Source organism: Lepidothrix coronata, unplaced genomic scaffold (assembly GCF_001604755.1).
Source record: "Lepidothrix coronata isolate B3197 unplaced genomic scaffold, Lepidothrix_coronata-1.0 Scaffold51, whole genome shotgun sequence".
NCBI classification, from domain to species: Eukaryota; Metazoa; Chordata; class Aves; order Passeriformes; family Pipridae; genus Lepidothrix; species Lepidothrix coronata.
The window spans coordinates 3,542,696-3,555,283 of record NW_016690231.1 but is presented as its reverse complement, the minus strand read 5'-3'; the positions used below and the strand labels follow the sequence as shown (position 1 = coordinate 3,555,283).

The 12,588-nt window shown below is 42.4% G+C and overlaps 1 protein-coding gene and 1 long non-coding RNA gene across 2 annotated transcripts in view; both read left to right on the top strand.

Moving 5' to 3' along the window:
• The window catches only part of LOC108497718, a 119,731-nt gene that overhangs the window by 56,245 nt on the left and 50,898 nt on the right, over positions 1 to 12,588 (top strand). The gene's annotated exons all lie outside the window — the stretch shown is intronic.
• Positions 220 to 3,766, top strand: FZD10 (frizzled class receptor 10). Its single transcript, XM_017815626.1, has one exon. It carries the CDS (start codon positions 826 to 828, stop codon positions 2,581 to 2,583), a length of 1,758 nt encoding a protein of 585 aa, XP_017671115.1. The 5' UTR covers positions 220 to 825; the 3' UTR covers positions 2,584 to 3,766.

The following is a 12,588-nucleotide window of genomic DNA, read 5'->3' as shown; positions in this document are numbered from 1 at the left end:
TTTTTTTTTTCCCTTGGTGCCTTTTTTTTTTTTTTTTTTTTTTTTTTCCCTTGGGGCCTTTTTTTTTTTTTTTACTTTATTTTATCCCTGGACTCAGCCACCCCCCAAAAGCCCCAGCTGCTCCGGCCCCGGGAGTTCCTGCCAGGCGGGAGGAGCGGAGCCGGCACAGACAACACGCACACGCCAAGCCCAGCTCGGCAAAGCGCAGCCGAGCCGACCTATTGCAAACCCAGACCAGAGGGCGGCGAGGAGGGAGTGGGGGGGGATTTTTCAGGCCCCCCTCCTCAATGGCTTAGATATTTCCTCCTCCTCCTCCTCCTTTATTCTGCACTCGGATAAACCAATCCCCACCTCTCGGCGCGAAAGTGCGGAGCCGTGACCCGTTCTAGGGAAAGGAAAAAAAATCCCTGGAGAGACCCGCTGCACCAAAAAGCCTCCCGGGACATGTGCGAATGGAAGCGGTGATCGCTCGGATCTGATCTGCCCGGACCCAAAACTATCCCGGCATCGCTCTGCCGGGAAGGAGGAAGAGCAGGAGGAGGAGGCAGGGTGGTCGGGAAGACGCATCGCGAAAGTGGAAGCCCGGGGAAAAGAAAGTTGCCGGGCTGCCCGCAGTAAGTTCCGCGCATCCGTGGGCTGGGGGGACCGTCCCTTCTTCCCCCGCTCCCCGCGGGGCCCGGGCGATGCTGCCCCGCACGGCCGCCCCCCGCCCCGCGCCCTCGCCCGGCTCGGGGGCGATGCTGTGCCGGGCAGGGGCCGGGAGGCCGCTGCAGTGACCCCCGAGCAGCCCCAGCGCCGCGCTCGGGCCCCACGGGAGCCGCCGCGATGGGGCCGGCGGCCGGGAACGCCGGCAGGACCGTCCTGCTGCTCTGCTGCCTCAGCCGCTTCTGCGCCGGCATCAGCTCCATGGACATCGACCGCCCCGGCGACGGGAGGTGCCAGCCCATAGAGATCCCCATGTGCAAGGATATCGGGTACAACATGACGAGGATGCCGAACCTGATGGGGCACGAAAACCAGAGGGAAGCTGCCATCCAACTGCACGAGTTTGCCCCCTTGGTGGAGTACGGCTGCCACAGCCATCTGAAATTTTTCCTCTGCTCCCTCTACGCCCCGATGTGCACGGAGCAGGTTTCTACCCCGATCCCAGCCTGCAGGGTGATGTGCGAGCAGGCGAGGCTGAAGTGCTCCCCTATTATGGAGCAGTTCAATTTTAAGTGGCCGGACTCGTTGGACTGCAGCAAACTGCCCAACAAGAACGACCCCAATTACCTGTGCATGGAAGCCCCCAACAACGGGTCCGATGAGCCACCCAGAGGGTCCAGCATGCTGCCACCCATGTTTCGTCCCCAGCGGCCCAGCAGTGGCCACGATCTGCAGCAGCACAAGGACAGCCTCAGCAGAACCTCCTGCGAAAATCCCGGCAAGTTCCACCATGTGGAAAAGAGCGCTTCCTGCGCGCCGCTCTGCACTCCAGGGGTTGATGTTTACTGGAGCAGGGATGACAAACAGTTCGCTGTCATTTGGATTGCCATCTGGTCCATTCTGTGCTTCTTCTCCAGTGCTTTCACTGTACTCACTTTTCTGATAGATCCTCAGCGTTTCAAGTACCCCGAGAGGCCCATTATCTTCCTCTCCATGTGCTACTGTGTCTACTCGGTGGGGTACATCATTCGCCTCTTTTCAGGTGCTGAAAGCATCGCCTGTGACAGGGACAGCGGCCAGCTCTATGTCATCCAGGAAGGGCTGGAGAGCACTGGCTGCACCATTGTCTTCCTGGTTCTGTATTACTTTGGTATGGCGAGTTCCTTGTGGTGGGTGATCTTGACTTTAACCTGGTTTCTAGCAGCTGGGAAAAAGTGGGGGCACGAAGCAATCGAAGCAAACAGTAGCTACTTTCATTTGGCAGCGTGGGCCATCCCGGCCGTGAAGACCATAATGATCCTAGTTATGAGAAGGGTGGCTGGAGACGAGCTGACAGGGTTGTGCTATGTTGGCAGCATGGATGTGAATGCCTTGACGGGGTTTGTACTCATTCCTTTGGCTTGTTACCTAATCATTGGCACTTCTTTTATTCTTTCTGGCTTTGTGGCCCTTTTTCATATCAGGAGGGTGATGAAAACAGGTGGAGAAAACACCGACAAGCTGGAGAAACTTATGGTCAGGATTGGTGTCTTCTCAGTCTTGTATACAGTGCCTGCAACCTGTGTGATAGCTTGCTATTTTTATGAAAGACTGAATATGGATTATTGGAAAATTGTGGCGACTCAACAGAAATGCAAGATGAACAATCAGACTAAAAATTTAGACTGCATGATGAATAACTCTATCCCAGCAGTAGAAATCTTTATGGTCAAAATTTTTATGTTATTAGTTGTGGGCATTACTAGCGGCATGTGGATCTGGACTTCCAAGACTCTTCAATCCTGGCAAAATGTTTGTAGTCGGAGATTAAAGAAGAGAAGTAGGAGAAAACCTGCGAGTGTCATTACGAGTAGTGGAATCTACAAAAAACCTCAACATCCACAGAAAACTCACCTTGCAAAATACGAGTCGACATTACAACCACCCACCTGTGTGTGAGCAGGTTTTAGAGAAGACTGTGTCTCACCTTACAGACTTACACACGTCCACAGTAGCAGTCAGAAATTAAAAAAAAAATGAATGGTGCTTATTTTGTCAGCATAGTTTGATATCTCAAGGCACAAAAAGTGTACCATGCTGAATTCAGGACCTGGTGAAAAACTGAAGGTAAATGTACTTACGGAAAGGTTTTCAGTGAAAGAAATATTGTGAATTAAAACAGTCTGTTCTGTTACTAATTTGTAGTTAAGTATTGCATCCAGCCCTCAGATTAAAAAAAAAAAAAAAAAGGAACTTAAAAAAACCCAACATAAAAGCAAAACCAAACACAACAACAAACAATTAACTTTTCCGTGTAGCTGAGCTGGATTTCCTACAGGTTTCTGAGTAACGAGGTATAGCCAAGATTTGTGGAGCAACGATTTGGTTTTAAAAGTGCCAAGCGAGCATTGTCTCTTCAGGGACTCTAAGGTCCCAAGGAGGCCTATCCTCAGCAAGGATTCTATCCAGGAAAGCAACTTCCGTGCTAACTTTAAAGTCCTTTACAACTCAGCCTAGTGGGTTTGGAGTGCCTAAAAATAGGTTCAATCTATAATGCTCACCAATATTCTTTCACCAAAAGAGAAACTTCCTGCACCAGACACAAACTTTGTGAATAAGAATAATGTGCAATACATTTTTTTTTTCTTACCAGGACATGAAAAGAGAAACAAGTATTTTGCTGTACATAAAGACAACAAAAGAAATCTCTTAACAAAAGAACTAAGAGGTCTAGTCCTCAGAAACCCTTTAGTGTTACATTTTGTGGCTTTTTAATGGAAATCAAGCCAATGTTATACACGTTTGGACTGATTTGTGCAAAAAAAAAGGGGGGGATCAATTCAAAGAGACCCAAAGGGCTTATTGACTCTTTCTATTGTTAAACAAATTCTCACTATGAATAGATCAAGAAGCACTAGATTCTGCAAAGGGAAGCTTTGTATAGAGTGATGCTCTTTACTGTGCTGGGGGTGCACAGTTTTGTGCTGTATATATTTGTAATATACAATTATTTTTCACGCTCCACTATTTTATTAAAAATAAAATATGTTCTTTAGTTTGATAATTTTGTGTGTTCTAAACTTTCTCTGATGTGCTTTGCGGTTAATAAACTTTTTTTCCCCTCGATTATTTGATAAAAGCACACGTCGAATATAATGGTTGTTGTTATACTTGCCTGCAAGTATAAGCAGTGAGAACAGTCGTTTACTCGAAATTGCAAGTTGGAATTAAATAAACGGATTTTGAAGTTGCATCTTTCTGTGAGCCTCTACAGCTGAGAAAACAGAATGGGAAGAAGCTTTAGTGATGTAAAAAGCTGCAGTGATGTAGAGTAGTACCATGTTTACAAAGCACCGAGATTACAACAGTGATCCTTGGTTAACACCCCTTTAAAATTTGCATAGGGTATGTTCAGCATGTTAAAGATAGCTGGCTCACTTCACACAGCTTGAATGCAATTCAGCCTCTACCCTTCGGGGAATTTTTTTCCCCCTCCTTCCAACACTACTGAAAGTATCACTATTATTTGTGAAAAGACTCAGGGAAGATCGGGAAATACAAACTCGGGATTCGAACACCACTTTAGGAAAGTTATCTGATAAGGTTAAAATTGTAAATACAGTTTCAAGAAGTTTTTAGTGGAGCATGATTCTGTGTGAACCTGAGGTTGTCCCTGCAGGTGACTGACCGGGCTGTGTGCTCACCTGGTGAGACAGGAATAGAACTTCACTTTCTCACAGTGGCTCTTCTAGAAAACCCTTGGTCAGGTTTTGGTCAGAAGAGAGGTCTTAGTGGATTTGGGGAGAGTGAGGATCCCTGTGACAGTCATCTCGTCTGGGAACTCGTCATCTCTCAGCTGGGAACTCTACAACAAAAGGTTCTGCATTAGTGGTCTCTTTTTTTCAACTTATCTGTGTAGTGTGACAGATAATATTTTTGCCTTCTTGTACTCTTTTTAAGTATTTCCAGCAATGACTAGAAACTGAATGACAAAAATGATAGTGGAAGTATTACTGATCAACTTTACTTAAAATGCACATATGCAAAGCAGCTTTCAACCTAAAATTTGTCTTTTGGGGGAAGAGAAAATATATTTTTGCCACAGTTTAATACACAGCTTTTAGGTGCCCTGGAAGTTAATCCTGTCAGAGGACACCCTGCTGGAGCCAAAGTAGGACATTGCCCTAAACAAATCCACTTCTGAAGCTACTGAATTAATGCCTGGGCATCTGTGTATGTTCTGAGGAAGATCACTTGCATTAGATCCTAAGAAATACGAAGTTTTAAAATAACCTGTGTGTTGCAAATTGCTACAGGAGCCCTTCAAATATGTGTTTTGTGGTGCGTGTCACCTCGCCAGGAACGTGTCTGCCTCACACGAATTTAATCTCCCATGTAAAGGTTAGTGCTGGTTTTAATAGTGACAGGTTTGTTCAGAGAATGGTTTCAGGCTTCACTTTAAAATACATCAGTCACTGAACTAAACATCTCTCTGTTTTTGTAGCCTATAAAAAATTATTTGCTTTCATTGCTGATGGTGAATTCTTACAGCCTGCCACTGGGATCCTGGAGGAGGGAAAAACTGCACAAGGATGTTCAGCAGTGGCTGAATTCCTGCTGCCTTCCTGGGTTTAATCAGTTGTCAGCTGAGGCCCTTCATTGTCACCAGAGCAGAACTGCAAGTTCCATGAAAATGCCAAATATGAAAGCTTGGCTCGATGCATCGTGTTACAAATAGATTCTTGCTAAGCTGTAAGCTAAATATTCAAGTTTTATTTCATGTTTGCAGTTATTCAGGAGTTATTATTTGGGGGAGAGTTACTGGTAAGCAAATAAGATTCTTCAAGTATATAATGGTGGTAATTTCTTTCCATCAGGACTAGTACACTGTAAATGCAGCTGAGTGTAATGGTTGTCATTAAGGACCTCTTAAGAACTAGTTATTTCAGAAATTGTACTTCTCACTGTCCCATAACTCCTAACAGTATTAACAGTTTAATGCTGATGTTGCTACTTAAGGAATTGGAAGCTCATGACTGTTAATGGAAAATTATATACTTACTTTCACAACATTTCATTAATTTAACATAGCATTATTAATAATTAACCAAAAATTTATTCTTGTCTTAGAAGGCTGCATATTAGTTAAATGATAATAAACCAAAAAATTAAGACAATATCTCAAAAATATTCTTTATTGAAACTTCTTTAGTTTTCACAGTGATTTTAAATCTTAGTGAAATCGTGTCGGTATTTTTATTCGTTGAATTTTATAGGATGTTTCTCCAGGTGCTCTCAAGGCATTTATCACATAAAAATTCTAAAAGAAATGAATTCTGTTAGTGTTTACATACACTGGCAATCAAGAATCAGATGTTTGCCACAGGCCTGTGTACAGGTGCTCTGTTCTCTCCTGTGTGAGCAGTGCATTACTCTCAAGGGGTAGAAATTGTCCCAAACTGTGTGGTCGTGTCTCAGCATTCAGGGGGAGATTTGTATCTTAGGGCCAGGTAGAAGAAAGGCAGAAAGTTCCTTTTTCTGGCAAGGGCAGCTTGGTAGAATAGTTTTGTTTACTGAAGAGAGATTAATGAGGTAGGAGTGTGAGATCAGCAGGGAAAAATGGGATTCAGCTAAAAAAACCCCACAAAATTCTAATTACAATAGTAAAAGTCTTGTTTCTCTGTGAAATACTGATGCTTCTTATCAACAGAAATATAATTAAACTCAGTAGTTTCAGGGTTTAGTTTGAGATGTGACATGTTAGCACACTTTGAACAGCACAGTGCAAGCACCATGGTTGAAAGGATGTGAGGAGCTCAGTCAAGGAATGTTCAGATCTCTTATCAGATTTTTCCCAAAGTAACATTTCATATGTATGTTATTATACAGCCATTATTCACATATGGCTGTCATCCCGTGGCTTCAAACTCCATGAACAGCCCAGAAACAACAGTGTCTGTAACACACACCCTTCTTATTCTAACCCTTAAAATCCATGGCTTCAAGGGGATAGTTCTGTAATGATGGGATATTATGTGCTCAGGTGGTCGTTTGATGACAGGTGGTCTCCAACAACAGATGGCCTCAAAGGATGAACTTCAGTGCATTTTAGTTTAAAAACATTTACACATTTCTTAAAAAAAAAAAAAAAGAAATTTTTGAAATGTTATCCTTGTGTAATGTTCTTAAGTATTTTAGACAGAGTAGCTAAGTTATTAACAGTGACAGATGATAAATCAGGGCATCCTTTAAAAGGTGGGTGATGGTGATTATGTGGTCTTGGAGCTTGCTTTGATCAGAAGTGACAGGCCTGTAAGGTCTGTGCCACTCAATCCCCCCTGAAGGGAGATCAGCACCTGTTTGCACTTTGAGGCTCCTCTACCTCCCACTGCCTTCCAGCACTATTTCATCTTTTTTTACACACTTGATGTTGATTAGCTTTAAGCAAAGTCATTATTCATTTACAAAACACTCCTTGATGGAGCTTACTCAAAACTGTATTTCAGTAGCAGTGTTTGTGCTGTTACAGTTAAGGTTGTATCAACATCCCCATTACAAAAGCTTTGTTTTCAGTGAGCCACAAGTTCAAATCAGCTGGGGTGCTCATATTAACCCTATTTCATTTTTTTTTGGCCCAAACAATAGTACATATTGCCCATGAGTCCGTTCAGCTTCAGCTTTCTGTATCTTTCTATGTTTATCCAGAAGAGAACATGATCAGGTTCGTGAAACGAAGATGACCTGGTTTGGTAGGTCTAATTTTAGCTCAATAAATACTGTCCCAAACAACTTTAAGTTTTACTTATGAAATGTAATGGATATTTCTGGAAAACAGCACAAACAAGGCTTTGACTTCACCAAGGGCCGTAGGACAAGTCACAGAAATGAGTGCCCATAATTATTTCATGTTGTATTTGCAGGAGTTTGGTGCAGACTTGCCAGTCCAGATGCAAACACACAGCATCAGTATCTCATTAGTTAATTCCAGTGTGTCTGAGAACAGATGTGGTTCGTGCCTGTCTGGTTTGGGAGCCCAATTCTGCTTTTCCTGTAGTAGCAAAGTTAAAGCTTTGGGGAGCTGTACATCAAAGGCAGGACCGAGGGATCATTGTGTACATTTGTAAGGCATTGTTTAAAGAGGAATTCCTTCGATTTGTTGTCACTAATTTCTTCCTTCTATTCTTCAAGATCTCCTCATAGATCTGCTCCACTGAAGTCAATGGGCGTCCAACTAATTTCAGGGTATGCTTTGAATCAAACTTCCTATCTCAGGGAAAGCATGTGCTACAGGAAAAGTCATTATTTTGACTCTTTTTTTCCCACATCAGAGCATTTTTTAAATGTCCTGATGTGACATAAATTCATGATACAGGAAAAAAATATCAGCGAATGAAAATATCTCAATTATATTTTCAAAACCTGCTGCTGTGTTAAAGTGAACAAAGCACAGTATGTTGCAAAACAAAGTGTCATTTCAAAATGAAATTCAAAAATACTGGATGTTGATAACGTTGGAATGGAGATTTATTTTTGTTTGGTTGGGTTTTTTTTTAGTATACTTCGAGAACTACACTTGTATTTATTGCAAAACGCTCAGCAGCAATAAATCTGCATTTCCTGCTGGCGAGACAGCTCGTCAAAAATCCTTCAGCCGATTCCCGTTTTTTGCTCACGACTCTGCCTTTTCCGAGGGGCTCAGACCTCCAGCAGCCAGGGGAGCTAACGATGAGCAGCAACATTTTGAGCGGAGCACACAAGGTGCCCCTTGTTTCCTCCTTTCTTCCCTGATCAGCACCTCTGCTCCCCTTCCCCTCTCTTCCACTGCTCATCAGTCTTTCATCATCTGCATGTGACTGGCTCCTCTTACCCTCCTCTCAAGTGATCCCATCCTTTCAGTCTCTAATCTGCCCACACACAGCTTTCTGTGGTACTGGCCGGGTACCTGTGACTGCTTTGAGCTTTTTTTTTTTTTCTGTTCCACATAAACGAAAAAGATATTTCAAAACTTGCGTTTTATCTTTTCTTTTTGGATAAAAACCGTGGTAAGAAACGGGAGGTTCAAAGTTCCGAGCTACCAAAGGTGCTGATGAACACAGGAGACTGTCAAGAAGAGACTGCCAGTTCTGAGCAGGTGCCTTCAACTTAAAAATACTCCTTTGTTGAAGGCAAGCATTGTTTGGTTCTGTCTTATATGTTTGTTATTTTATATTTCTTTTATCTGAGGCTAATGCCTGTCTGTGTGAAATAATAAACAGGAAAGGGAGAAAGAGCATTTGATCAATTGATAAAACAGGGGGGAAAAAAAGCCCCCACCTTTCCCTCAAAAGCTTTTAGCCTGAGGAGAGGTTTGTATGCCTCAAAGCTTGCAAGTTTTTTCCCAGTTATACCCAGCTGGTCTAATAGAAACATTCTACCTGCCTTCAGCCTGTCTTTCTCATATCCTGAGTTGCTCCCAGCTACAGCAATGCTGCACTGACAACTACACTACAAATAGCAGTGATGAGACTCCTTTTGACCTTTGTGGTTCTATAAACAAATTTTAAAACTGGACTATGATCACTACAGTAACTTGATAACATTTGGATCATGGTATTGAAATCTGGACCTGTGATATTCTTTCAGTTACACCATTTTTCTTCTTTTTAAGATTTTAGCGAATCTGGTCAAAATACTTTTATATCATCAGCATTTTGTTTTGTAAATGGATTTTTAAAGACTGGATTTCTATTGAGGTTTTGTACTTTTAGTTCCTGTAGGTGTTGAGGCTTTTTTTAATTGTGTCATCTTTTTTCTTTTTTAAATTACATAAAAGAACAATTCTTGTTCTTTAGGATCCTGATTTTGGTAATGAGATATGACAGTTTCCTTAGACATCTCATACTTTTGCAACAACCTCAATGCAGCCTTTTAGTTTCTTCAATAAGCCTTTCTTTTTTGACATAAGACATGGAAGTAACATTTTCATAAGTTATTCACTGACAATTAGTAGAGAATAAAAACGAAGCTACATATCTACATAAGATTTTTATGCTAAATTAACTTGATCAACTTGAAACCAGATAAAAAAAGCTATTTAATTAAGTTGATGCAGTTCCCACTGAAGGCATGGTGATAACTATAAAGGTAATTTTAAGGACAGGGCACTGGACCAAGTAAATCTGAACTGTGGCATTTGGAAGATCGAGTCTCACTTTAGATTGGTTTTGGCTTGCAAATCTCTTTAGGTGTTTTTAGTAATTTCCTGTTAGAAATTTTTGCAGTTGAATTGAAGCACAATATGAGGCCCATAAGCAGAGGGCAACAGCACCATTCTCCTGTATCTTCATGACAATTTAAGGCCAGAGCTGCTGCCCATTTATGGAACAGCACTTCTGCTGAGTTTGGGTTTTCATTCCCAAACTCAGCTCCCAGATCCTCTCAGCTTTATGCCTTTTTTATGGTGGTGCTAAAGTTGGCACACGAGTGGCTGTTACAAACACTGCCATGGTTAAGAAAGGACAGCCAGAACCTTTTCCTACAACTTTAAATTCACTCCAGTCAGGGCATTTTGGGGGGTTATCCAAAACTTAGCTTGTTCTTTCCCCTGTCCTCTCTCATAGCTTTATATAAAGATATTCAGAGAAGAGCTCTGCATTCCAGGTGGCATGGAACAGACAGCAGATATATTTTGTTAATTCTAGGCCTGTCATAACCAAAGAATCATCCAGAAAACATAGTAAGGAAGGGTGAGCCTGTGTTTCAGCTGACTTCCATCTTAGCTAGTCTGGAGCACTTGAAGTGCTTGAAATCTTCACTGAATCACACTTCCAAACTTTTGAAGTGTTCTGGCTGGCACTTGTAACACCATCCACAGACAGTGCCAACTCTACTGCTACCCAGCATTTGGGAAGTGTCTTACCAGGAAGCAGCTGTAGGATTTTAGGGTAGGATGTAGTATTTTAGGGGAGGATGTAGTATTTTAGGATTTTTTCCCTTTGTTTTGGTCTCGGTGCTGAGATAGGAACAGAAAGAGTGGACCAAATTTTATGTTTCTTTTCACACTCTGTAATAGCTCTTCAAGGACCTCCTTTGCATATCTAACAAGGAGAACTTGTGTGAAAGAGGCTTCTGAATCTCGAGTGCTGTAGGGTTGTCTTTGATAGCAAATTTCACAAGAAAGTAAACACTCCCTGAGTGTGTCTGTGTGGAGTGAGTGGGAACTTTGCAAATTGTGAGCTCCTCCAGAAAAGAGGAGGGAAAGAAAATTGAGCACAGGTAGTAAGTAGGCTAAAGATACTGAAAACAGAACCGTAGGAGGAGAGGAAGGGGAAAACTGTCTAAAGGGAGTTGTCATAGTGTAAGTCCTGAAGGTAGAGATACACAAACTCAACTCCTTGTTTTTTGCACATTAATGTAATCTGGTTCCCAGGAGCTTTGGTTTCTGCTGTACTCCTCTGACCCACTACTCTCCTCACAGGTACTGAAAGACATTCAAAGATTTTGATTCCGTGCCTCCCTGGGTGTTGTGCACAAGTGTATCCATATTTACAGTGGAATCTGATTATTTAATTTTATGCACAGTCTCCTACACAATTAGAAGAGTATTAAAGGGTTACAGCTTTTGATAAAGTGAAGCTGCCAATGTAAGGTTTTTACAACAAATTATAACACAGTGGCAAGTTTAGAAGAACAATGGAATTCAGAACTCCAGCCATTACTGGTTTTGTTAATTAACTTATCTGGGGCAACAGGTTCTTCTGCATGTTTCTTTGAAAATTCCACCCTTGGAGCCCACGTAGTTTGGACTGTGAAGGGATGTATTACACAGCTCTTTGATCAGATTTGAACATTTCTCAAAGCCCTTCATTTGCAGGATACGATAAAACCGTATTTAAGGCAGAAGATGGCTTGGCCTTTACTCCTTTTTAAAACATCCCAATTTGATAAAGACTGCTGGTGGTTAGTGACCTCTGAACAAGGCACTTAATAAACCAGATTCTACATTTATTAAGTGCTACGGGAGACAGCAATGAGACTGGGGGATTGCCACATTTAAAGAATAAAGTGGAGAAGAGCCCAGGGCTGGGCTGGGTCCCGGTGGTTGTTTATCTGAGCCTTTGATAACCAGAAGCCGCCCTCTCCTGTGTGGGCACAGATTGGAAATATGATGAAATGGAACAATGGTGAGGGCTGTGTTCCCCTCCCCAGGCTGCTGTCATCCCCAGGGTTTCAGACATGACACATAACACCATGAAGAATCACAGCTAGAGTGAATACTCGGTGGATCATATACCCTCTGATAAAAAAAGAGATTTAATTTATCTATGAATATTATGTGTTTCATAGAAAATCAAAATTCTGAAAGTAATAATTCAGCAGTTATTTTGAGAACTCAGGCTGCTGTTTCTGTTTTACAAATTCTGCACTCAAGCCTCCACCTGCTGAAACTTCCACGTGTCTCTGGAGCCCAGAAAGCACACTGATGATTTTCTTTTTAACTTGGGAATAATAGGGCTGAAAAAGTCTAAGTGACCCTTTAGTGAAATTTGTGCAACGCTCTGTCGTGGCTTTGCATTTCCTGCTCTGCACTGTGACTGCACAGGTTGCCTGTCCCACCATCCAGGAGCACAGCTCAGATCCCGTGATTTCCCATCCTTGGTGAAGCCACAGTCCACGTCCATAGAAGAATTCCTTTCCCACATTGTAGGGAACCAGAACTGTATTTTCCCGTTTATCACTCACAGTAGCAGGGAAGGTTTTAAATAGCAGCACTGACAGTGACAGTTTTTGCTTTTGCCTACGTTTTTTTACTGAAGTAATTTTGAGGTAGAAGCTATTTCAGTTTGGCAACCCCAGTTAATGTCCCTCTCCTGCCAGTAATCTCCATTTGACTGCGTGTTCCCACCTTCTTGTGTTAATGGTGACTGGTCAGCCAGGCATTTAAAGCATCAAAGAGCTGCCGTTTGAAATGCAACCTTAAGCAAA